At 36.4% G+C, this 26963-nt stretch overlaps 4 protein-coding genes and 1 pseudogene across 4 annotated transcripts; 3 read left to right on the top strand and 2 right to left on the bottom strand.

Annotated features, from left to right (window-relative positions):
• Positions 1-3730: 3730 nt before the first annotated feature.
• Positions 3731-4750, top strand: LOC143615570 (uncharacterized). Its single transcript, XM_077088672.1, has 2 exons — positions 3731-3874; positions 3974-4750. The coding sequence occupies exons 1-2, from the start codon at positions 3731-3733 to the stop codon at positions 4748-4750; spliced, it is 921 nt and encodes a 306-aa protein (XP_076944787.1).
• Positions 4751-6796: 2046 nt separating this feature from the next.
• LOC143615569 (uncharacterized) lies at positions 6797-7147 on the top strand. The gene has a single exon (XM_077088671.1). The coding sequence runs from the start codon at positions 6797-6799 to the stop codon at positions 7145-7147; it is 351 nt and encodes a 116-aa protein (XP_076944786.1).
• A 3981-nt stretch (positions 7148-11128) lies between these two features.
• Positions 11129-13105, bottom strand: LOC143615579 (pentatricopeptide repeat-containing protein At2g03880, mitochondrial pseudogene; annotated as a pseudogene).
• Positions 13106-15082: 1977 nt separating this feature from the next.
• Positions 15083-19501, top strand: LOC143615581 (damage-control phosphatase At2g17340-like). Its single transcript, XM_077088680.1, has 11 exons — positions 15083-15318; positions 15413-15479; positions 16041-16109; positions 16251-16391; positions 16592-16720; positions 16813-16899; positions 18568-18642; positions 18742-18819; positions 18926-19003; positions 19103-19165; positions 19262-19501. The coding sequence occupies exons 1-11, from the start codon at positions 15083-15085 to the stop codon at positions 19343-19345; spliced, it is 1107 nt and encodes a 368-aa protein (XP_076944795.1). The 3' UTR covers positions 19346-19501.
• Positions 19502-23371: 3870 nt separating this feature from the next.
• LOC143615582 (CMP-sialic acid transporter 2-like) lies at positions 23372-24289 on the bottom strand. Its single transcript, XM_077088681.1, has 6 exons — positions 24247-24289; positions 24127-24168; positions 23931-24052; positions 23717-23825; positions 23529-23623; positions 23372-23444 (listed from the first exon to the last, which is right to left on the bottom strand). The coding sequence occupies exons 1-6, from the start codon at positions 24256-24258 to the stop codon at positions 23393-23395; spliced, it is 432 nt and encodes a 143-aa protein (XP_076944796.1). The 5' UTR covers positions 24259-24289; the 3' UTR covers positions 23372-23392.
• Positions 24290-26963: the final 2674 nt, after the last annotated feature.

Here is a 26963-nt window from a genome sequence, read left to right as displayed (position 1 = left end):
TTGGGCTTTATTCTGAGAACAAAACCTGAACACTTATTTTTTTATGTTCAAAAGTAAAAATAAATAGCTAATACTATAATAGCTAAAAAAGTGTTGTTATCGACATCTAAGATGTGTTTATATTTCATGTGATACAATGGTCATTAGTTTGTGTTTTATCGCTTATATCGGTTTGTTAGTTGCAGTGGACGTGTAGTTGTGTACACAATATATCTATAACAGCAGGTTAGTGATTAAGTTACCAAAGGTATTTTAGTAATTTGGGATTAGTTACAATATATGTTTCGGTTATTCGGGCTTGAGTTTGTTTGGGTCTGGTTTTGTTTTAGAGGTAATTTGAAAATAAAGGTCTGAATTTTTTTTTCTGGTTTTCGTATACGGGTTAGTTTTGGATAGGTTGCTATTTTTTAAAGTTTGTCGGGCTCTTATATATAAGATTGTGGTTTTATTTGATTGTTTTAGATTTGGCAGGAATCGGGATTTGCTATGCTGCTGGAGATTGACAATACGATAATGAGAGTAATGCCGTCGCTTTTTAATAGATTGTTTGAAAACAGCCCAACGTTAAATTAGATTTATATGTTTTTGACATTGTTGAATTCGGAAAATTGCAATGTTTTTGTATTGTTGAATTTGGAAATTTTGTATGATTTTGTTAATGTATGAAGCAGTTTTTGTTGCTTAATATTGTTATTGTTACTGTAGTAGTTTTATTAAATAAAACATCCAGCTATGATTGAAGTTGCAAACTAATGAATAATACATAGCAGCTGAAAGGTGGAATAAAAATAATAGTAGCTAAAATTAGTGCAAGTTAGAAGTGGTTATGATATACAACCGCTTTAAATTAGTGCACCGCTTCAAAGTTAAGAAAAAGTCAACAACCGCTGCTAAGGGACCCCAAACTTCAATTAACAGCGAGCCTATATAAAGCGGTTCTAAACTGCTTTACAGTTATCTTTTTACCGCTTCAAAGAGACCTGTTTTGTACTAGTATCGTTCATAAAAAAAAAAAACTCGGTTTCGTCTCAGTTCAGGCTCGGTTTTTTCTGGTTCATTTTTGCTTTTTTCTTTTTTCATTTCGGTATCTATTCGGTTTCAACGTTTTCAGTTTTTGTTCGGTTTAGTTTTCTGGTTCATTTTTGCTTTTTTCTTTTTTCATTTCGGTATCTATTCGGTTTCAACGTTTTCAGTTTTTGTTCGGTTTCGATTTCTCGGTTTTGTTCGGTTTAAGATGGGTATGGGTCAAGATGGGTAAAGTTAACTCATCTTGAACTAAGTAAAGGTTAAAATATAAAGGGTTTCAAAAACCCCTCAAAAAAATATTTAAAAAAAATAATAACTCAAAATATAAATCGAACGCAAAAAGTAAAATAACTAAAATGTTTTCCCCGTCTTCTTCGTTCATTAAAAAAAACTCGTTTTGTCTCTGTTCAGGTTCGGCTTTTCAGTTTTTTATTTCGCTTCGGTTTGGCTTTTATTTCGGTCGGTTTCGGTATATGTTCGGTTTCAATGATTCCGGTTTTGATTTCTCGGTTTCTATTTGGTTCAGTGGGTTTTGTTTGAAATAAAATTGGATAAAGCTTGTTTTAGTCCATTCTAACCCATAAACAAATCTATTGTAACCTATAACCAAAAGTCACTAGCATTTTCCCAATCCATCTGAACCTTGCAAAATTCTTTTGATCTATCCTGAGCCATCTCAATTTGGGTTTCTAGGCTCGTTTTCGGACTTGGTTCGCTGGTCGGATTTTGAAAACGCAGTTCTAAAGAAATGCTGATTCCCGAAGATCCGACCGTCGGATCGAGCTGAAATTTTCGGTTAACCTTCCTAACACCTAAATATTTGATTCCACCAAATGGATCGATGATCAGATGTCTAGATAGTGAGTTATAAGCTTCGTAAGTTATTGGTCAGATTTCAGAACGAAAATAGTTTCTTAAAACGGGTTGCATGTAAGTTTTGAGGTGTCGAATGGACGATCCACGACCGGAGAAATGTTTGTGAGGCAAAAACGAACGCGTTGGTGTATCCGGATCGCGTTGCATGTCGGATATGAGTAGATTTTTAGACGTGAACCGCATGCGAGAGGGTATAACTTTTATCTCTTAAAGTTTAATAAATTAGATTTCGATAGATTGGTTTAAGTAGTTTTATTAAGTATAATTTGAAATATTATAATGCGGTAGATGATTATTTTAAGTTTTGCTAATTTACAAAAGAGCGTTAAAAACAGGAGTATGAAAGTGAATAACCAATATAACTTCACGAGCATGTGTGCTAAAAATTGTACAATCGAGACTTTGACGATTTCGTGTGTGTGTGTGTATATATATACGATATTTGGACTGAAATAGGTTATCCGGATAGTAACCACCATTAATATTAAAAATAAATATACTTTTAGAAAATGTAAACTTTTATATAAAATATGATTGCAAAATTTTATTAACTATATTAATATAACGCGTTTCGGTATAAATAATAATAACGGTTATATTATGAATTGTAAGAAAAAGTAGTACATAATATATTTATCAGAATTCAAACACGTGTCTCTATGACAGATAATATATTAATAAAAGAATATTATATTTTAAAATAAATATGTACGTTTTATTAAATAACGTCCAAGTTAAGTTTCGAAAACATATATTAGTTTTACATCGATTATGTGAATCTATGTTGTTCCAATATATTTATAAGATATTCGAAACGTTAGATTCAATTACGATTTTTCTTAAACAATAAAAGTTTGTAATTTAGTTATCTGAATTATCATAAATAAGACACGTGAGGATAAATAAATTAAGTTAGGATAATATTCTATTTGTATCTACATTTATGTGTTAATATACTTGGTATTAAACATAGGAATCCGGTTATTATTTGGATGAATGCTAATAATATCTTGACGTTGATTGGCAATTATCACACTTGACTGTTATTTGAACTGAGGCAAAGGTGAGTTTTCTCGTAAATCCCCTCGTTTTAATGATTTATAAATGTTTTTAGGGGAAAAGTATGTAAACTAAGGGCTATATATTTTACAAATTGTGTTAAATGGGATGAGTCATTATGAAAGGAAAAACTGTTAACCTAGAGAGAAATGGCCTAAAAATATTGGTAGATCTATCGGGGCGACGCCCCCCACTCTTCCAATCGCTCTGGTTGAAAAGGTAGGAATATTTTGATTTTGGTATGCATCAGGTTTATCATAATGATAGTCATACATGTGTTGTACTCTTTGCTCGTTTACAACTAACACGTTTTGTTTAAGAAATATACTGCTATGTTTGGAAAATGTTGGAAATTCAATTCTGAATGGTGAATGATGGAAAATTATCATTAATAAGAAGGATGAATAAATGGATGTAAAGTCGAGAGCTGTTACATCCCGGTTTTAATTGAGAAACTCACCAACATTCGTGTTGACAAAATTGTTTTAACATGCTTTTCAGGTAAATGAAGAAAATGGGTGCTTTGTGAAGGATTCGGGAAAATGGTGTTGTGCGTTTGAATGAATGATAGTTGAACTTGTAATTTAAAATAGAACCGTGCATGTTTGACACGTGTAAAACTCAGATATTTAATAAAGTCCAACTTATGATTCATTATATTAAAATATGACTGGCTGAACGGCGTCTGTCACCGCCCAAATTAGCATAATTAAGTCTTCCGCTATTAAGTTAACGATTTTGGGGTGTGACACAAAGGGGTTCGACGTCAATGGCAGGTGATGAAGAAAGACCGGTAATCCAAGCCAAAGCAAGTGGGGGGATTTCGTTACAGGTTCCAAAGCTGAATGGAACTAATTACATCACATGGGCGATTGTAGTGGAAGCGATATTAGACGATCAAGAGTTATGGGAAGTTGTTCAACCAGAAGAGGGTGCGGTTATTGATGCGAAGAAGAATAAAACGGCAAGATCGTTTTTGTTTCAAGTGGTAGATGGTGATATTCTTCTTTAGATTTCTCAATACAAGAATGCCCAAGATATATGGACGGCTTTGAAGGCACAGTATGTTGGGGCCGAGCGACTTCAAAAGGCTCGACTGCTAACTCTGAAAAGTGAATTTGAGAAACTCAAGATGGCGGAAAATGAGACTGTTGACGAGGTTGCAGGAAAAATAACAAGTATGGTTCCAAAGGCAACGAGTCTAAGTCATGTGTTCGAGCAAGATGTCTTGGTGAAGAAGTTGCTGGATGCGGTTCCAGATAAGTACTTTCAACTCGTAGCCTCAATCAAGAAAAGTATTGATCTCGATAGTTTGATGTTTGAAGATGCTATTGGAAGACTTAAGGCATTTGAGGAACGTCTACGAGGAAGAGAGCGTGCTTCAAATTCACAAGGTCAGTTATTTTTCAATCGATCGGAAGGTAGTTACAAAGGGAAGTCGTATGATCAGTCCGGTAGCCGAGGTAAGGGTTGGCCAAGTTCACAGGGGCGTGGAAGAGGCTGTGAAACTGGAGGTCAAGACCGAGACGATGAGGACCAAGATGGTTGCGAAAACCGAGGTGGTCAAGATCGTGGGTCAAGTCATAAGGGACAAAGAAGAACCAATGATCGTCAAAGGGGAAGAAAGGATAGATCACAGGTTCAGTGTTACCGTTGTGATGAGTTTGGTCACTTTGCGGCTATGTGCCCGGAAAGTATGAAGAAAAAGGAAGAATCTAATTTGAACAAAGTTGATAATTTTGATACATCTTTATTTATGATTAAAGGTGATCAAAGACAGTTTTACTAAATGAAGACGGTGTGATTCCAAAGCGTTTCGAAACCGAGCCGATGGAGAAAGATGTTGGTATCTCGACAACGGAGCATCGAATCACACGACGGGTAATAAAGCGTACTTTTACGAATTAAATAAATAAGAAACGGGAACGGAGAAGTTCGGAGATGAATATTGCATTTATATTATGGGAAAAGGGTCGGTTTTAATTGAAGGGAAAACGGGGGAGCAGCGCCTGCTGACCGATGTCTACTACATCCCGAGCTTACAGTGCAATATCATAAGTCTTGGTCAAGCAACGGAAGGTGGATGCAAGATTCACATGAAACACGATTTGCTAACCATTAAAGATGATACAGGTAAGCTTTTGATGAAGGTGACAAGGACCAAGAACCGATTGTACAAGATTAGCCTTAATATAGCAAGTCCTGATAATCGAGCTATTATTGGAATGAAGAATTTTGCATGTCGGGATCTTCAAAGAATTGGATTGAAAGAAGATAAGCTGGTTACGAGTCAGATTCCAATCAAAGATCCAAGTTCCAAAATTCAAAGTCCAAAGAAGAGTGTTCAAGAAACTAAACGCGTGGTCAAGAAAGTGATTCAAGCCCAAGGGAAGTCGAATAATGATCAAACGAAGCAAGTGTTACTTCAGGCTAGGTGGAGACCAAAGAACATTGCAAGAGATCAAGAAAATCCTCAGTAGAATCAAGAGAATGATGACAAGCGTGAAGTTGAAGATCCGCCAATTTCGAGTAGGAAATTAGGGGGTGAGTTGGGTGAGTCGGATACAACAATTGGGGGGGGGGGGGGTAATTGTTGGCACAATTGTTGTTTGGCCTAAGTGTAAAGCTCAGCCCAAGAATTATTAGGGTTTATTATATTTGGTAATGTCTTGACTAGCAAGTTTGGTTAGTCTATATAAACCGAGTTATGGTTAGACATTAGAATAAGAAGTTTATGCAACCGAGTTAGGGTTCATCAGGAGTCAAACCGAGTTAGGGTTTGAGAGTTGTAATTAGTTTTTTTAGTGAGATTTTCTGATTAATAAACAAGAGTTATTTGTTTACTTCGAGTTTGATTATCGATCTGGGACTTGAAGATCTGCAGCACCCATGATTCCAGCGTACCAAGACGTGTACAAAAGGGCTATGAGGGATTGATGGAAAAGAGGCGAACATAATTGGATTAACCACCGGTGAGGAATTCCACCATCGTTGGCTTTTCGAAGTACTACGGTGGGTTAAGAGCTTGTCAAAGAAAATAGTGGGTTGAGAAACTATTCACTGAGACGACAAAAAGATCTCAACTTGTTTTTGAATGATTGATTAAATTATAACAAAAACATATCATACTAAATTATTTAGAAAACTAAAAACATAGATAAAAAATGCTAAAATGATTTCATTACATGTCTGTAAAAAAGGGAAAATTTAGTGGTATTAAAATTATATATTTTATTTGTTAATGGAGGTATTATAGTCATTTACTAAGATAATTTTAATAAAATGAAAGTATATGTAACATATGTGGTTTAGGAAGGGCAAAATATGTAATTAATATTTAAGGGTTGGGTAAATATGTAATAAAGAAACTTAGGAAGTGGATATATGTAAATGCCTCTAAAATAAAAACTCACTTGAGTTGAGAAAACTCAAGAAACTCATTCTCAACTACATGTTTTTAATTAAAGTTCGAATCTTGTTGTGTACAGTTAAAGCTAATAAAAAATGTAAAAGCAAAGTTATATTCTCTCCTAAAAAATTGTATAAAAGTTAAAAAAAAACTCAAAAAAATAATAAAACAATTTTTTTTTAATTTTTTTTATTAAATGTAACAACATATTTTTATCAATTAAATTTTAATTCATAGTATTGCCATTTCAATAATGCCTAAAGATTTAAGAGGAATAACGGTTTGGCATCGTTTCTTATAAAAATAAAATAGTAAAGTAGTTAATGACAATGGTTTAGTAATTAAAGCAAAATACAAAGTAGTATTTTTTTAAATGGCGCTCCATTTCTCTAGCCATCAAATACATCAATCAAGAGAAAAAAGAAAATGGGGTGGCGGAGGAAACCTACAGAAACTACTTTCTTCGTGTCAAATCTGCCGGACAGGGTTACAAGTACTGATCTGTGGGCAGAATGTCGTCATATCGGGACGGTCTCGGATACATACATTCCGACGAAACGCGATAGGCGGGGAAATTGGTTTGGTTTTATTAGATTCAGAGGGGTGGTGAACGTGCAAAACTTGTTGGATAAGCTTATCGGCATTAAGGTTTTAAACGCCAAGATTGGTGTGACCCTTGCAAAATTCGATAGGAATGGGAGGAAAGGGGAAACAACCAGAGGCTGGGCAAGATATACCATCATCGGGAAGTGTCTATACATAGTAGAAGTGGAGTAAGGTCCTATAAGGCAGTAGTAGCGAATGAACGGGTGGTCCGGAAGGAAGTGGAGGTGGAAGATCCAGGGGTGCCATTTCTAAAGAACTGCCGGGAGAGGTCAGTTCTTGCGGTAGCAAAGGACATGCAAACTTTATGTGATTCCAAACTCATGCTTAAAGAGGTTGGGTTCGAAAACGTAGCTTTATCGTATGTGGGGGGTTTGTCCGTTCTCATTAGCTTCAAAGAGGCTAAGGAGTTTGTTCGAGAAAAAAGCGATACATGGAGGTCCTATTTGACAAGGCGGAGGTTTGGATTGGTCAAGATATGGCTTGTGATCGGATTGCGGGTGTGAGGGTAATCGGGGTACCTTTGACACTTGGGGATTCAAAAGTTTACAATAAAGTGGGGGAGTTGTTTGGTAAGATCGTTTGGCCTTTCAAAGTTTAGTTGGGAGTCTGTTGACAACGTACATGTAACATCCTTACTAAACTTAGGGGCAGAATTGATGAAGAAATAATAATCATATCTTGGAACAACGTGAAATATCCTCTTTGGGTTACGGAGGAAGGAAAGTCATGGATGCATGTTTTTGATTCCACTAGTGTTGAGAGTAGCTCAAGTTTCCCTGTAAAGAAGCGCTTGGTTTATTTGGATACGCCGTCGGTGGGATATGGAAGAAGGTTAATTTAGACCAGGAAAGGAGTTTGGCCGGAATCACGTTGTTAAGACAAGAGAGCCGAGGCAGAAGGTGTAGGGTCAAAGGTGGACGATTGCATGCATGTGGGGGGAGTCCCAAGTCAAAGTCGGCGCATGGGGTTAGGGGCATTCTTTTACCAGAAGGTGTTGTTACTGGTGGATGTTAACGTGCCATGTAATATTCCAAGTCGGAAGTTAATGATGGAGATCCAGCCACTGTCGAAGTGGTAAAGACAACTGAAGTTGGGTTTGAGGTCGGAGTCGATTTGATTGAACATCAGAATTTGCTTTGTGAAGTAATTTTGGGTGAGGGCAAAGTTCAAGCTTGCCAATGAATATTATTACGATCAATTGCAGGGGGGGCTGGAGAGGTAAAGAAGGAGAAGTGGGTGAGGGGATTGAAGACTAGTCTTGGGGTCCACTTCATCGCCCTCCAAGAGACAAAAATTTGTTCAGTTTCTAGAGTTCGGGTAAGTCGATTTTGGGGGAGAACTTGTTTCGAATTCGAAGTGGCCAACGCGGTTGGTAATTCTAGTGGCTTGCTTAGTATTTGGGATCCTTCCTTTTTTAATAGAATAAGTAATAAGAAATTGAAGGTTCCTGGTTGTTACTAGGGAGATCAAGGTGTCGGGTGAAACGCTGAACGTGGTCAATATTTATGCCTCAAACGACGCATTGGAACGCAGGGCGTTGTGGCATACGCTCCTGTGTATTAAGGATGCTCTTTCGGGGTTTTGGATTTTCGTGGGGCACTTTAATGATGTTAGAGCTCCGTCAGAAAGACGGAACTCTGAGTTCGTTGCTTCAAATTCAGTGGCGTTTAACCAATTCATTGAGGCAGCGGACCTAGTGGAATATAAAATGGGGGAGGGCATTTCACGTACGTGTCATATCATGGCAATAAGTTCAGTAAATTAGACTGTTTTTTAGTGTGTCGGGGGTTTATGAACAAGTGGTCATCAGCGTCTTGTACGGTTCTTGATAAGGACTGCTCCAACCATCGTTCGGTGTTTTTAGGGGCTGTGAATGCTAACTTTGGGCATATACCATTCAAGTTCTTTAATTCGTGGCTTCACCTTTTGGGTTTTGTAGATTTTATTGTGATTGAATGCCAAAATTTACGTTCTCGGGTCCGGAGGACTTAGCCCTTATGACTAAATTGAGATGGTTAAAGTCAAAAATTAAGGGTTGGTTGGTATAGTACAAAAGGGATAAGGAAGGGGTGCTGATGGTGAAAAAGTCCAGAATTCGGGTGTTAGATTTGGAGGCAGAATCTCGACAATTATCGCAAGGTGAATCGGATAAAATGGACCAATGTAAGATGTTTGTGCAGGAGGTTGAGGCTCAGATTTTAAAGGATTTACAACAAAAAGCAAAAATACGGTGGGTAGTGGACGGTGATGAAAACTCGAGTTATTTTCATAGCTTGTTAAATGCAAAAATCACTAACAACAGACTACATGGATTGGCTACCAACGATGGTGGTTGGGTTGATAATCCCATTATTTTGAAAGATTTGGTTTTTGATTTTTTTGCGGAACGATTTAATGAACGGTTGGGTGTGAGGCCGAGCTTAGTTTGTAATGGGATGTCCAGACTTAATGTGGACGAGGCGGAATTTCTAGTGGGGCCGTTTACGTCATCGGAAATTAAAGAGGCGGTGTGGGAATGCGATGGGGACAAGTCGCCGGGTCCGGATGGTTTTAATTTTAAGTTTTTGAGACGGTGTTGGGGATGTTTTGAAGATGACTTCTGTAAAGTTTTCGACGAATTTTATAATAGTAGCTCTTTTACTAATGGATGTTTGTCCTCTTTTATCACGTTAATACCGAAGGTGAAAGATCCTTTGAACCTAGGAGATTTCCGACCCATAAGTCTTATTGGTTGTTTAAATACAGTCATTTCCAAGGTACTTGTGAATAGATTAAAGGTGGTGATTGGAAAGTTAATTTCGGAACAACAATTGGCATTTTTGTCAAAAAGAAGTATCCTCGATGGCCCGCTAATTCTAAACGAAGTGGTCGCATGGGCGAGGAAGTCGAGGAAACGTGGCTTGATTTTCAAGGTTGATATAGAGAAGGCGCATGACTCGCTAAACTTGGGATTCCTTGACTCAATCTAAGTCAAATGAATTTTCTGGTTCGTTGGAGGAAATGGGTTTCGGCAATCATTAAGGCTAGTCGGGCTTCTATGTTGGTAAATGGGTCTCCCACCCGGGAATTTAATTGTTCGCGGGGCCTAAGACAAGGTGACCCGTTATCGCCATTCCTATTCATCATCGCAATGGGAGCACTGACTTTTATGATGGAAAAGGCAACGACTTCTAATCTATTTAAGGGGTTGAGGTGTGGGGATAATGGGTCGTTGTTGTCACACCTTATTTATGCCGATGACGTGATTTTCTTAGGGGAATGGAAAGAGGAAAATGTTGTGAATCTTCGCCGCATTCTTAGGTGTTTTTATACACTGCAACTTTAAAAAATTTCCCCTTTTTACTGGTAGATTTGCAGTAAAACTATGGAGGATCTTTCCAAGAATATGTAATAAGATCATGCTTTTATGAAATGCTAATCATTCAAAGTTTTTAGTCCAAACATCTGGATCTTGGATTTCATTCTTTTGGCCCTTACAGACCTTCAATTATGGCTGGTGAGCCTTTTCTTGCTACCATGTTACATGTTTTGGAAAATTACATGATAGCATATGAAACAATGAAAACCCAGTATGCATCAAGTATTAAGTTGACTATTTAGTTTTAATATGCTATAAGCATAATTAGAAGGGATACAACATAAAATAATAGCACCTAATAATTACATAATATACAGAAATATATGATAATATTATCTAACAGAAATAGGCGAAGACCCAAGGACTTCCAATGACCATCATCCAGGCTAGCCAAGGAGTCTGAAGAACATGATTAAAGCTTCAAAGTGAAACATGGAGTAAAAGTAGAGAAACTAACCAAATTAATACAAATAAAAGTGAACATGTTCATCATTCTATTAATATATCTTCAACGTAACTGTAAACCTCAAGAAGCCATGTAGACTTACTATCCTAAAATACATCCAGAATGTTTTTGTAATCCCCAAGAAGCCAAAAAGTTGATGAATATTACAGACTTACTTGTTTGTGTGTTTTTCGTACATAGATGACTGCTTCAATGTTGGAAACAATCTATGATGTACATGATTGGATGATGAGAGTCTCATCCCTAGATGAGACCATGATAACCTTTTGAACAGAAAACAAAGAACTGAGTAAAGAAAAACTGTTTGGCAAAATGCCAATAAATTAAGTCTCAGTTTCTGTTACCAATAATCTCCACATGAGCAAACTCCTCCTTGAAAATGATGATAACGAATCGGATCTCTAATAACAATATTCCGACCCTCCATTTGTGCCAAAAGTTTAGCAAACAAATGGCAATCTCCACATATTCTAAGATTCTTCCTGATTCTTATAGTTTTCCCATTTGTTAAAGCCATTAAACCATACACAATTGCCAGCTTTTCACTATGACACAACAACGGATCTTCCATTTGCTCCCCTTCAACATCATGCAACACAAAACTCGTATCCGGAACATAACCCACTTCCCTTAACCTCTGAACATATTGAACCAGCTTCCGTGTGATCTCATCTATTTCCGGATGCGAATTATCCCTCAACACAAACGCATGAATCTGTTTATCCACTTCAATCCAACTACACCCCGGTTCTTTCCTCACATTGTTACCCTTCATCATCTTCCTCACGCGTTCAGCATCTTCCCACCTGTTACTATTCACATAAATGTTTGATAGCAGGATATAAGTTCCTGCATCATATGGGTCAAGATCTAGCACCCGTTTAGCAGCGTATGCAGCTAGATCCATGTTGCGGTGAATCCTGCACGCGCCAAGCAAAGTCCTCCATGTCACCGCGTCCGGTTCGGCGTCCATGTTGTGTATTAATTCAACCGCCTCGTTAAGCCTCCCGGCTCGTCCTAGTAGATCAACCATGCAACCATAGTGCTCTCTACCCGGTTTAATGCCATAAACCTTTTCCATTGATTGAAAGTATGATCTCCCTTTATCTACAAATCCCGCGTGACTACAAGCAAACAGCACCCCGAGTATTGTTATGTAGTTAGGTTTGGTCCCTGAGGTTTTCATTACCTCAAACATCTGTATAGCTTCGTGACAGAAACCGTTTTGGGCTAGACCAATTATCATGGTGCTATACGAGATCACATCTTTGTTAACCATTCTAGTGAACTCAAACCGTGCATCCTCCATGCTACCACACTTGCAGTACATGTCAAGAAGTGCGTTACTGAGAATCAAGTCCCGATTATACTTCAACACGTGCACGTGTACTTGTCTTCCTAGCTCTAATAGGGCCAGCCCAGTGCAAGCTCTCAAAACACTAGTCAGTGTCGCCTGATCCGCCAAAAACCCGCACTGTTTCATGCGTTTGAAAAGGTTTAAAGCTTCATCTCCATCACTGTTTTGAGCAAAGGCACCAATTACTGAGTTCCAAACAATTAAATCCCGTGTCTCCATCTCATTAAAAACGGTTAACGCGTTTGGTAGTTCACCCCACTTGGAGTAGTTATCGATGAGCGCGCTTCTCACGAATACATCAGAGTCCAAACCGGCTTTAGTTATGCTGCAATGGATCTGTTTGAGGGTCGGTAAGCCACTGCAGGCTTGCAAAACAGATGAATAAGTGAACATATTAGGATAAACACCATTTCTGAGCATGAAAACCAAGAATTTCAAGGCCTCGTCTTTCAATCCCGCATTGGAGAAAGCAGATATCATAGTGGTCCAAGAGACCACATTTTTCTCCGGCATTTGATCGAAAAGTCGGCGTGCTTCATCCAATAAGTTGAACTTAACGTACATATTAATAAGGGTATTAATCAAAAAAGTTTTTGGCTGATATCCAGAAGAGAAAACATGTTTATGGACTCGTTTTCCTTCTTCGACGGCACCATGAGCCAAACAGCACTTGATGAGCTCGGAATATGTCACAGAATCGGCCCAAATTTGGTGATTTTGCATGAAGCTCAAAGCTTTCATGGCAGCCGGGAGATCTCGGCGGTAGCAGGCGGCAGTGAAATCATTAAGTTGGGTGTTAGCTAACGTCGATCCAAGGGGATTAGGATGTGGTTGATGATGCATATGTAGCAACGACTGTAGCGTAACAGCAGCGATAGCAGGAATACACTTGGGCTTACAATTGGAGATAGACTTCATTTGTGGATATCTGCACAAGTTTGTAAACTGAATCAAAATCCATATATGATTGCAGCATCTGCATAAAGCATGTTATGTATATCTATATGTGATTAGGAAAGCATATATGTATGCTATTTCCATTAAAAAAAAAGGATAAACGTCCAAATTTAATTTGTGAAAAACACCAATAGGCTAATTTGATTTTAATGTATCCACCACATATGAGTTTGTATCAGTAAAACAGTAGGCCAATTTGATCATCATGAATCCTTTTGTGTACTAGAATGCAAAATAATAACCAACTTAAATTTGTTTCTAAGATTTCTTTTATAGATTGTAAAAACTTACTTGCTCGTGTTCTAACTGAAGTCAAGCGTATCTAAAATTATCAAAACCATATGTATAAGAAACCATTGAATAAGTTGTTTTTGTAACACCATTTTTTCTACCCTGAAATGAAAGTTAGTATACTTACTGGTATGACCACTGATTTTAGCATACTAAGCAACAGTTTCATTTATATATTGGTTTAGGACGGTTAGGGCCGTCTCTAAGAATTTATATACCCCGGCCGAGCCGAAATAAAAAGGCCCATAGGCCATAACGAGTGACGAAATATATAAGCTATTTTTTTTAACAACATTAACGTTATAACAATAAATATAGCAAAAATATAATAATAAAATTAAATACAGCAATAGCTAACGGCTAGCCGATGATTCGTGAAGCTCTCCTAGCATTCTTTACCAAACGGATTTTGGTTTGGGCCCAATAACTTAAACTTTATCAAATGAATTATGAATGAAAAAATTGTTGGGCTCGATTATTTTACGATGATCAAATTCGAATTATATTATATAAGGTTTATTTGTTATATATATAAAAATTTGGCCCCAATAAAACGTGCCTCGGCCGAGGGTGCGGCTTGCACACCTCAAGAGCCGGCCCTAAGGGCAGTGAAATAAGCATAGTAAGCAGCATCAAATGCAGTTAGAAAGATGGTGTCAACGAACAAATTACATCATTACTGGGAAGGAAGTATACACAAGTAGACCAAATAACCTTGAAAAGCAAAGTTGATGATTGAAGAAAACAAGCATCTGACTTGGACATTTTAACGAACATGTGGTGTGCATTGTTGATAATTGCAAAAATCAAGTATTTGAAATCCCTTCAGCCCCAAAATCCTAATCACTAAACAAAATTCATGCATTCTACATTAAAAATCCACGTAGATACGTTGTAAAATGCAAAAGTGTATCAAGATTTACCTTCGCAGCTCATGCGGAACTGAATTTGGAGCTGAATTAAGTTTACTATAAATCAAATCATAATTTGAACCTTCCTCGGTCTAGGATTATGATTATATGGCCAGCCAAATAACCGATACCCGAAGTGAACTGTGTTGAACCGAGAGAGTTTCACAAGTAATATCACAAACCAAATTAGAACTCAACCACGCAGCCCCTGTCTTTTATTCGAACAAGAAAACAAGGTTCTGCAATATTCCAAGATTCTGCATTTAAATGGACTCCACCAAATATACTACTTGACAAACAAAATAAACTCTTTATTAAGAAAACCAACTAATGGCAAAAACTTAAACAATACATCAAATACTAAAGGCTTATATAGATATCCTTTGGCCTAATCTTACTCGAACTCAAATACATAATTTGAGCCAAACTCAAATAGGAATTAGGATAAGACTAACTTATTAATAAATAATAAACGAATTATTATTTAAAATCTTCTCCATGAGATTTACCGAACCGCTCTTAAATATCGTCTTGTTTACAAAATTTTCAAATAAAACCCAAAAATTTTGCAAAAACAAAGGGGTCGGGTCGGGGCCACCCCTGGCACTTAGTATACGCTCGAATGGATATTCTTTATTCCAAGGATGGTGAAGAATATATCTCACAGTACAAGGACCGAAAGAGAAGTTATATGACCAATCGATCACAAGCCAGCCTACCATTCTCATGAATAACCCAAGTGACTCCATTTCCTATCCTGAACAGAATGGAGAGCTGGGGAGAGATGGTGGCGTTCCCGTTACTAAAAACACCGATGGAGAGCAATTACAGGGCGTGCACCATCCCTTACAGGTTCCCTTCCGATAACCCTAAGAAGCCTACTCCCACTGAGCTCTCCTGGATCAACCTCTTCGCCAATTCCATTCCTTCTTTCAGCAGGAGAGCAGAATCTGATGATACTCTCTCTGATGCGCCTGCTAAAGCTCTAAACTTTGCTCAAAGGTCCTCTTCACTTCACACTTATTATTATTATTATTATTCATTTATTCTTTCATAATAACTAGTCATTAGTTTTTCTTTTTCCCTAATTGTTAAGGTATGCTGAAATACTAGAGGACTTCAAAAAGGATCCTGAAAGCCATGGTGGACCGCCTGATTGCATAGTCAGTATTATTATTCAAATCTGCAACCTGAACCGACCCATATTATTGTTCATGTCAAAGATTTCGACCCTAACCTGCACACACTTAAATTCGGGTCGACACGACACGTTTAATCCACTTTTCTAAAATTAATAATAAAAAGAAAATTGATATAATTTAGGTTCGGTTGACTAATATGAATAATATAAATATACATATATATTTTTCGAAAATTATTAAAAAATATTTTTTGAAAATTATTAAAAATCTTGAAATTGTATTGGAAATTACAAGTGTATGTTAAAAAAATGGAAAACAGATTAATCATAAATAAAAATATAATTATAGAGGTTTTTTAAAATACTTAAGCAGGTTAACGGGTCAACCCAAACCCGAACCGTTTATTAAATGGGTTTTGTCGGTCGACCCAAAACCCGTTTCATTTCATGTCCAACAATTGCTGCCCCTATATATAAATAATAGTGTATACTATGGGTTATTCATGCAATAAAAGTAATATGGTACTTACTGGCTACATAACCAACCTATGATGTAACGCTAAATCTTACAAATGTATCGTAGCTTCTTTGTCGTATCCGTGAGCTGATTCTCAGAGAGGTTGGTTTCAGAGACATATTCAAGAAAGTTAAGGTGAGGATATACTATTAGGCTTTCCTAGTCATCATTCAAGAATTATGTATGTTTTTATAAAAGTATAAAGCATATATAACTTGAGTAACTTCAAAGTTCAAACATAGAAACGGTTTTTAATTTTTGGGCTTGGTGCACTAGGATGAAGAAAATGCGAAAGCAATTACCTTGTTCAAGGATGTTGTCAATTTGAATGATGCTATTGAGGAAGAACCAAAGCGAGTGGAGAATTTGGTCAGAGGGATATTTGCAGGGAACATATTTGATCTTGGATCTGCAACGGTAACCAAATACTTCTCACTAATAAAACCATTTATTCCACCGTTCTGCCATTCTACACAGACATAAATTTAGTCATCTATAGTAAAACAATTTTGGCGGATTCGTAACTCATACATTACATGCTCCTGACACAATACAAACCTAATAGTAATTTGGGTTCTGTTATAATTGACAATGTAACATTTTTCTGTTTCTTGAAGCTTGCAGAGTTATTCTCTAAGGATGGAATGTCATTTTTGGCTAGCTGTCAAAATATTGTTCCCCGACCTTGGGTTATTGATGATTTAGATGCTTTCCTTTCAAAATGGAGCAAGAAACCTTGGAAAAAGGTTAGTCCCACCAGGATTCGTCCCATAACCAAGCCGTTCTTTTAATTGATCTATTCTTTATGCATGTCTCTTACATATATTTATAATGACAGGCTGTCATATTTGTTGACAACTCCGGTGCAGATATTATCTTGGGTATATTGCCCTTTGCTAGAGAATTGCTTCGTCGTGGAACACAGGTAGGCTGTCAAACTAAATACTTTTATGCTCCATAACTCAGTTTGCTTCTGCATTATTGATTGCCTGGCAGATAATTAAGTTTCAATAAACTGTTAACTGATCCCTCCATAATTTTCTGTTTCACGTAAATCACGCTTCACTATGTGTGTTTTATTTTATGTATGTACCCATTGCATAGGGATGGAAAGGTAGCATTTGACCATGTTATGCTATGCATGTATTCTTCAGTCTGGGACATAATCATTGAAAAAACAGTTTCTCCTACTTCTCGTGTTAGTTTCATCTTATGCAACCATATTTATGCTTTAAAGACGTTGAATTTGAAGGTTTTAACGTACTATTTCATCAGCCCGATTCTTATTAAAATTAAACAGAAACAAAGACAATACCAAGATAGTTCCTACAAATAGAAAAGTAGGGATCTCACATAGTAAGACTCAAGTTCTTGCATAATAAAACCCTTGACCTTAAGACCCTCTTAAGTCTTAATATTAAAGGACTTCGTGGACTTAACCCTAAAACCTTAGCATACCAACTAGCCAACAAGTCATCTTGATTAACAAGAAAACTAACTAAAAGAAAATTTATTAATATTAACTAGTAAAGATGATCACTAACCGCCCATAAATACACAGAATTGCCCCTATGGAGGTATTCGAAGTTTAGCAAAGAGTTTTCTACCACCTCCATACACTAGATTTCAAAACCTACTAGATATGCGAAATACGATACCTAAGGGTCACGTCTTGTCACTGTCAAGTGGTGAATAAAGTTTCATGAAGTAAAGGATACCTGTATTTGTGCATACAATAGGGTTACATGGGGCTCTACCGCTCTATGTATCATAGTTATCAAAAGTGATCAAAGCACACGCCTAGGCACAATTTGATATTACTAATAGATGTCTTCTAGACTGTCATACTTAAATACATAACTACTCTAATACACTCAACAAGCTAGGATGGGGAATAACCGAGCCTGAATCATAAAGAGAGAAATGTAGGAGTTGCCAAATTTGTATAAGATATCAACAATTTGATCATTAATCAACTTCCACGTGCTTTGTCTAGGCACACTAGATAGGGTAAAGGCAAGCTTGTGGGAATTATTTGTCGTTGTCTTGCTTATGGTAAAAACAAATTAGCCATTGTGATGATGGTCATAAGCGATTTGTGGTGGCGGCTAGGGATTATAGTTACTGGTAGTGAGCGGCTAAGGTTTGCTAGTTTTAAGAGAGTGTGTTGTTTAAGGGTTAGGACTATTGTGACTTGTGAGCTGTCAGGGTTTAAGAGTAGAGGTTGTTTCTTCTAGAATTTAATAGAACAGATTGTTTCTTCTAGGGTTTGTTAGCGCCCTCTGCTGTGTGGAGGTTTTGGGGCGGCTGTTGTGAGCGGCTAGGATGCAGGATAGCATGTGGTGTTCATGAAGGTTTAAGAGCAACTTGGTTTTGATACCAAAATAAATCAAAAGGATGATCATATGTTGATTGTGTTTAATATTAATAGGGTTACACAGAGGCTCCATACATAGAGTTTGGTATTACATTGGATACCTTCTAGTCTAATAAAATCTATGGTCTGTTACCACTTTCCCAAAACTTTATGGACTGTTCTGTAAATTCAGAAAATAGCGATATCATCTCGGGTTTCATGGGTTTCATAATACAGGTTGTGTTGGCAGCTAATGACCTACCATCGATCAATGATGTAACTTATCATGAGCTACTGGAGATCATATCAAAGGTACTAAAGCTGTAATTTTATTGTCAGCATTTTGATTTAAATGAAGTGGATACTGTTATTGGTTGCATGGCTAATATTGATGTTAATGATATCTGTCAGTTGAAAGATGAAAATGGAAAGCTCATGGGTGTTGATACTCAGAATCTTTTGATTGCAAATTCTGGTAACGATTTGCCGGTAAGACAGTGAGATTGATTGCTTCATAGTTCATGCATAGTTTGATCATGTGCCTCTTAAGTTGTTGAGTGTTGCGCGTATAATAATTAGTTGATTGTTATGACAGGTTATTGATCTCTCGAGCGTGTCCCAAGAGCTTGCTTACCTGGCAAGTGATGCTGACCTGGTAGTTTTGGAAGGAATGGTGAGTATTAACCAAATATACACAGTTGCCCATAAATGTTGCAAAGTACACATAAGCACTCATTATATCACTATCATCTGATATTGAATTTGTTGGAAGGGCCGTGGAATCGAGACAAACCTCTATGCTCAATTTAAATGTGATTCTCTCAAGATTGGAATGGTTAGCAACAGTTTATTCTTGTTTTCTGTTCCTTTATGCTTATAGTAGTATTCGTTACAAATTTTAAACAACGGTTGGTTGGTTGCATGCAATTAGGTGAAGCATCCAGAAGTTGCCCAGTTTCTGGGTGGGAGACTATATGATTGTGTATTCAAGTTCAGTGATGTTTCAAGTGGTTGATTAGACTGTTTGCAAGAGGCTGGATGACTGCATCTATTCTTTCTCGTTACTTTTAACCACCTCTATAATGATATGGAGATGCTTGTACTAATAAATTTGGCATGTCACTGTGTTTGTTCTTACAAACAAAACGCACACTATAGATCATGGTTGCGTGAACCTACTATGAAACTTGCGGGTTTATTTTATAACTTGTAAGGGGTCCAGTCGAATCTACATACATAAACCGAATGCCAGTTTCTGGGTTGATTTAACATAATTTTGTAATTTTACTTGATTAAACTTTATGTTAAAACTTAACTGGTTGAATAATTTTCATTGAAACTTAAAAAAGAAATTAAGCGTTTTGAGTTCTATAATTTTTAAGGGGGAAATTCTTTCTAAAACATTTGTGTTTCTTTTGTGTAAATTTGTAATTAGATTTATGAGCAATAATATGTAAAAGAAAAAAGCAAACATTTCTGGAAATTTTTTCAAAAAGGTGTATTTTAGAAATAAAATTAGGTTAATGGATTGGTAAAAAAAAAGAAAGGAAATAGGTTAATTCGCTATCCCTAATAGTGGTTTAGGAGGAAGTGAAATACGTAACCTGTCATTGCAAAAACCGGCTTACCTGACAAGCTCTAATCCGCCATTCCTAATAGCGGATTAGGAGGAAACCCATTTCACCCCGTTAACCGCCATTAGTTTTAACAAACCAACTTAAACCAGTTAGTTTTTTAACAAACCAAACTAACCCCTTATCCTAGTGTTTTTAACTTGCATTGAATTGTGAACAGTTTTATAAAAATAGATGTTTTATAAATTGAAATGTAAGGTACATGTTTTATAAAAGTAGTAATAATATTAAAAATATGAAAGTACATGTTTTTAAGTTACATTGAACTTTGGATTCTCCTTTTACTTTGGATTTATACACGCTTCCAAACCAAGGCTGCAAAGTTATTATTCTGGCATTCACATGGAGATTCTTTCAAATGCAAATTTGACATGCAGAGTAGGAGTACATGTTTTTAACTTACATTGAACTTTGGATGTGTACAGTCTTTGTTTATTATCACATGGTAGGCTTTTATTTTCTGTGTGAACAGGCTATGATTATTATGACATAGTAGGCTTTTATTTTTTGCATGTGTACAGGCAGTGGCGGACCTAGGATTTTCATCCAATGGGGTCCCTTTTTTTCGGTGTACATTTTTCACCACCCAACATTAGAATTTTTGAGGCAGTCGCCATTCCGGTTGGTTGAGAGAATATTGTTAAAAGAATATAAAGACTCAAACTTTCTTTCTAACTTATCTAAGTTTTCGTTAAATTGTTTGTTGATTTCTATAATATTATCTTTGAAGAATTGTTTTTAAACCAAATAAAACCTTAAGTTTAAATTAGAATTTAATAAAAAAAAACACAAAAAAGAATTGCTTTTAAACCAAATAAAACCCTTAATTTTAATTAGAATTTAGAAATCTCAATAAAAATGTAGAAAAACGAAAAAGAATATTTGCTTTTAAACCAAACAAAACACTATGTTGAAAAACAAAATAAAAATGTTGAAACCACCCTTAAAAACACTATGTTTAAATAAAAATTAGAAATACAAAATAAAAATGTTAAACCCACCCTTAGTGAGGCTTAAACTTGTGACCTTTAAGTTGGAAGAGAAAAGGTATGCCACTACACCAAAGAAAGCTTTGATACAATGGGTTCCACCTAAGTATTTTTATGGGGTCATTTAAAAAAGTAACCTATTGTCTCTACTATATTTTTAAAAAAGATTGGTGTCCCGGGACCCCGATCTCACTAAGGTGGGTCCGCCCCTGTGTACAGGCATTTAATTATCACATGGTATGCTTTTATTTTCTGCATGTGTGTAGCCTTTTAATTATCACATGGTAACATTGTAGGCTTTTATTTTCTGCATGATTACAGGCTTTAAATTATCACATGATAAGCTTTTATTTTCTGCATGATCAATCACATCATATTTGTTTGAATCAATAAATTTGAGAGGATTAATGGTTGATATTTTGTGGTTTCTTTGATTCAATCAACTGGTTCAACATCACGTGATGAACAAGACAGTGACAATTAATAAAAAAAATTGTTTTTGTGTAATAAAAAAATTCCTAAGCCGCCAATAACAAAAGCGGCTTAGGTAATATTTTTTTTTTTTTTGTAAGTGTAATCCGCTATTCACAATAGCGGTTTTTTTTTTTGTGTAATCCGCTATTCATAATAGCGGCTTAGGTGTGTTGACAAAAAAAAATTAGCTGTAATCCGCTATTTAGAATGACGGATTAGGTGGGTCACAACATTATGTAATGTTAAAGGGATATAATATTAGCAACTATGTTTAAGTGTAATAACATAATTAACATATTTAAATAGTATTTAATAAATTATTTGTTTATAAAAGCCAATGAGGTGAATCCCAGTTCATCACCCACTATAATAATATTTTCTCCTACTTGCTAATTCACCACCCACTATAATGAATTCATCATCCTCTTGGTCGACCAAAAGTGAGGGGAATCCCAGTTCATCCCAAGTTACTACCGTTGTATATGCTAGCAGTCCAATAAACGACATATCCAAGGTGTTATGTTACCTATGTCGTGCTCCTACTTACTACCGTTGGATTTGCACGACGTGGATCCTACATGGTGTAAGTGTTTATATATCTAGTTTCATGATACAATATTTCTTTTGTTTGAGTAACTACTTATATGTTTTTGAGGTTGTTTAGGCATCATGTGATTTTCCTCAGCCTAAAGCAAAACAACAACCGTCACCGGAGTTAACTTTTGACCAATTGAACCCTGATTTGTTAGAAGACCCGGATGTACTGAAGAGTGTTTATGAAAACGACGACAGAAGTTGAACCAGATTACTACCATGGCCCGTATCTTGGAGAGCACTCATCGGATTCTGAATGGTCAAACGACGACTGTCATTAGAAGTAAACTAGAATTAAGTGTGTACTCTAATTTTTAATAAGTAGTTTGTTAAATTATATTTAATATAGTTTGTAATGTTTTCTTTTTTTTTTTTTGGTGTGTTATATTGGTGTGTGTAATATAATGTATTTTTTTTAATCTAAAATTAAAAGTTTACCTTAAGACAAAAAAAAACATATTTTCTTTATAAATAGCAAATACATTCTTCTGCACTTTACACGAAATCATAATTTCTCATCCCACACTACTTCAAGCACTTTAAACAAAATATCACAAATCTCTCATTCCACCCACACCCTAAGTCAACCAAAAAAATGAATATGAACTTGAATCTCAACCCGGATCCAAGGGATGACAGTCTCTTGTACCTAGGAGACGAACACATGTACTTTACATTTCAATTTATAAAAATCTACTTTTATAAAACTGTTCAAAATTCAATGTAAGTTAAAAACACTAGGATAAGGAGTTAGTTTGGTTTGTTAAAAAACTAACTGGGTTAACTTGGTTTGTTAAAACTAACGCTGGTTAATGGGGTGAAATGGGTTTCCTCCTAATTCGCTATTGGGAATGGCGGATTAGAGCTTGTCAGGTAAGCCGCTCTTTGCAATGACGGATTACATATTTCACTTCCTCATAAACCACTATTAGGGATAGCGGATTAACCTATTTCCTTTTTTTTTTTTTTTGACCAACCCATTAACCTAATTTGATTTTTAAAATACACGTTTTTGAAAAAAATTTCAACATTTCAGGTTAAACAAGTTTCATCAGTCTAAAGTCTAAACCCATGAAATACCCAATCCGTGTTCGGGTTTAAGTTTTACCTGCTATCCTGCCTGTGCAACACGCTCATATTTTTGACCCATCAAGAGTTGCATTCAAAAAACATCCAACCTTCTACATTTACTTATATGGTGTTCTTTACATCATGTGTCCGGATAATAGTTAAAACATATTGAAGCATTTAGACAATCCACAATATATGTGTATATCATAAGAGATATGTTCTAAAACTGACTGACTATTGGTATCAAATTGCAAGACTGCATCCAAGGCAGGATTGTACAAAAAAACAAAATGAATGTCATCATCTCTGCAGCTTTCCAATGGAATGCAAATATATGGAAACCAAAACGACACTGTGAAGATTAACCCGTGTTAGCTACATAAACCAATCAACAGCCATTTCATTCATCAGAAAGCAAGCAGTATTAGCAACTTACGTGGACCCCAGGAAGAAAGCGAGGGATAGATGAAAATTAAACAGGAATACAGAAACAACTGCTGTTAGTAGCATTGCCACAGAAGTCGAATAAACCTGCATTGAAGACCAATACCAGTCATGTAGCGCATCCAAGAAAAAAATTGGCATTAAGGACAAATAAAAAATAAAAAAATAAAAAAGCCTTACCTTCACAATATTGTCAGCATACTTCATCACCATCGATACAGCAATCCCGCTTAGTGCATGGTTGATAATCATGAGCACGATAATTGGTGAATATCCATGAAAAAATCCCCTGCATAAAAGAGAGTCAAGCTTTTAGCTAGAAGTGGACAAAAGTGGAAACACTAGAGATAACAAAATCTTCAAATAAAAAGAGGCAGTAAAGAGCATAACATACTTGTTCATAACAGCATCAAAATCTTGGACAAATATTGCAATGATGTTGAAGATCATTCCAAACACATATAACCAAAAGTTCTGCACATTTATGTTCCTCGAAGGCCGTTTTTTTATTATAGCCTGTAAAATTGAGGATGTTATGAATACCCCGAGAGCCTTACAAGTATTTATATAAAACAATAAACATCCTTTACCTCTGTGTACACGCCAGCAAAACCACTTAAAAGTGCCATGATCTGCAAATAAATAATTAGTTGAAAGAAAATAATTGATTGACAATATGAAGGAATAAAATGAAAAGGACAAGGACTCACAATGGCCATCATCCAACCTAGAAAAGGAGTCTGAAGAACGTGATCGGAACTGTTGACACGTTAAACTGTTGACACCCAAAACCTTCGATCAGTTGTGTGGTTCAGTGATTTCAGATCCTTGAGTAATGACCTTGCAAAGCATATGCATTCGTTTCTGCTACTTAGGGTGTTAGATTTACTAGAGTGTGAATTAAGGGATTTTCCTAAAGGCATGGAATTGCTAGTTCACTTGAGGTATCTTGCAATTTCGAATCCATCAGCAGGTTTCCCATCTTCATTATGCAAGTTATGGAACCTACAAACCCTCATTTATAATGCTTATCATAACAGAATAGTGTTACCGAGTAACATATCAAATTTGGTAAATTTGAGGCATTTGTGGGGCTGGAATTCGCTCTTTGTTTTTGGTTCCATTGAAAAACCAATGAATTTGCATACTATTTCACATGTGGCATTGAAAGATAAGGCATATACTTTTCAAAAATATTTTCCCTGCATTAAGAAACTTAAATGCATTACTGAAGGTGATAAGCAAAATGACTTCAAACCTTTCACCTACCTTGAAAGGCTCACTTTATGGAGTTATCCTGTGTGTGGAAAGAATCACCTTGCATTCCCAGAAACATTAAAAGGACTTACACTAGAAAGGTGTTGTCTAGCGTGGAGTGACATGTCAATCATTCAGTCGTTACCTAATCTCCAAGTTCTAAAACTAAGACTCCGTGCCTTTGAGGGAAGCTGCTGGAACACAGACGGTCAGCAGTTTCCACAGCTAAAGTTTTTGAGACTTAGAGACTTAGATATCAAACTGTGGGAAGCAGATAGTAAAAGTTTCCCGTGTCTCCAACAATTAGAAATTTTGTGGTGCCTAAACCTTGAAGAGACCCCCCTTGAAATTGGGGACATACCAACGCTTGAGCTTATTCAAATCTACAACTGCAGCCATTCTGTTAATGAATCTGTTCGAAGAATTCAAGAAGAGCAACAGGATATGGGAAACTACTCCCTAAAGATTGACGTTGCATAGAAATATTAAAAAATCATTGAATTTGGCTGCCTTGCTTTGTGCAGTTAGTTGGCTGTGGCTGCTAATTTTGCTTTGTGAGTCTTAAAACATTCTAGGCTAATAATTAATGCTGCTTTTTTAACTTGTGGTATGAAATTAGCTCAAGATTTATTAAACATTCTCGATTTACTAAAACCCAAATTATATTGTGAATTGTCTGAAAAAAATAATTACTGACCGAGATAAATGTTGAACGATAATTTCTGATGTAATTTACCCGTGAATTAACTGCTATAATACTTTTAATAATGGTGAGTTCATAATTTGGTTCTTTGCATCCTATGTATGACCAATGATTAAGTCAAAGCGGGTAAGATTTTTAAAGAAAGAAGTGAGATGATCAGCTTTCTCAATCTTGTATGATGATTGCACACAAGTGCTTAAGCCATTACCGATAGGGGATTAAAAGTACACTCTTTTGCTGCTTTCTACTTTTATGATATTTTGTTGTGGTTGACTTGTCAGAGAAAAAACTTAAACCAAATTGATTCATTCGTAAGTAGGTAATTAAGCCTGTTGAAAATAACCATTAACCTAGGTAATTAAGCCTGTTGAAAATAACCATTAACCAATTTAACCGGGGTGACCCGTTTATGATTCGGGCAAATCAGGTTCCTTGTAGGGGAATGATGCTGTAAATACCAACGCAAATGTTCTGACATACATTAGTGATCCTGATTTTCATCAAAATGGGCAATTGTTCTTGTCAATTGTGAAAACTCATGTCGTGTTCGACCCGCCAGCCCACGAACATGACCCATTTAACACTGCTTGTTATCATGTTGAATTCTTATTATGTTATTGATTTATATATATAGGCCATTGCATAAAATTAGCTTTCCATCAGATGACCAACCCAAGCTTCTGAATCAGGTACATATTTTGGCATAAATCTTATTGGTGCAAAATTTGCAGCTGACATGTTTACTGGATGAAGTAGGACTGAACATACAGAAAGCACACACGTTTTCTGCACTAGATCATCCCGCCTCAGGCTGATGCTCGTTACTTTCGGTTGAAGGGTGTGCCTGCAATTGGATTAAAGGTGGTGATTGGAAAGTTAATTTCGGAACAATTGGCATTTTTGTCAAAAAGAAGTATCCTCGATGGCCCGCTAATTCTAAACGAAGTGGTCGCATGGGCGAGGAAGTCGAGGAAACGTGGCTTGATTTTCAAGGTTGATATAGAGAAGGCGCATGACTCGCTAAACTTGGGATTCCTTGACTCAATCTAAGTCAAATGAATTTTCTGGTTCGTTGGAGGAAATGGGTTTCGGCAATCATTAAGGCTAGTCGGGCTTCTATGTTGGTAAATGGGTCTCCCACCCGGGAATTTAATTGTTCGCGGGGCCTAAGACAAGGTGACCCGTTATCGCCATTCCTATTCATCATCGCAATGGGAGCACTGACTTTTATGATGGAAAAGGCAATGACCTCTAATCTATTTAAGGGGTTGAGGTGTGGGGATAATGGGTCGTTGTTGTCACACCTTATTTATGCCGATGACGTGATTTTCTTAGGGGAATGGAAAGAGGAAAATGTTGTGAATCTTCGCCGCATTCTTAGGTGTTTTTATACACTGCAACTTTAAAAAATTTCCCCTTTTTACTGGTAGATTTGCAGTAAAACTATGGAGGATCTTTCCAAGAATA

The sequence above is a fragment of the Bidens hawaiensis genome, unplaced genomic scaffold (assembly GCF_021521415.1).
Source record: "Bidens hawaiensis isolate Kalapana, Puna unplaced genomic scaffold, B.hawaiensis_p1.1 tig00043550_1, whole genome shotgun sequence".
In the NCBI taxonomy this organism is placed as follows: Eukaryota; Viridiplantae; Streptophyta; class Magnoliopsida; order Asterales; family Asteraceae; genus Bidens; species Bidens hawaiensis.
This window is presented reverse-complemented; position numbering and strand designations above follow the sequence as displayed.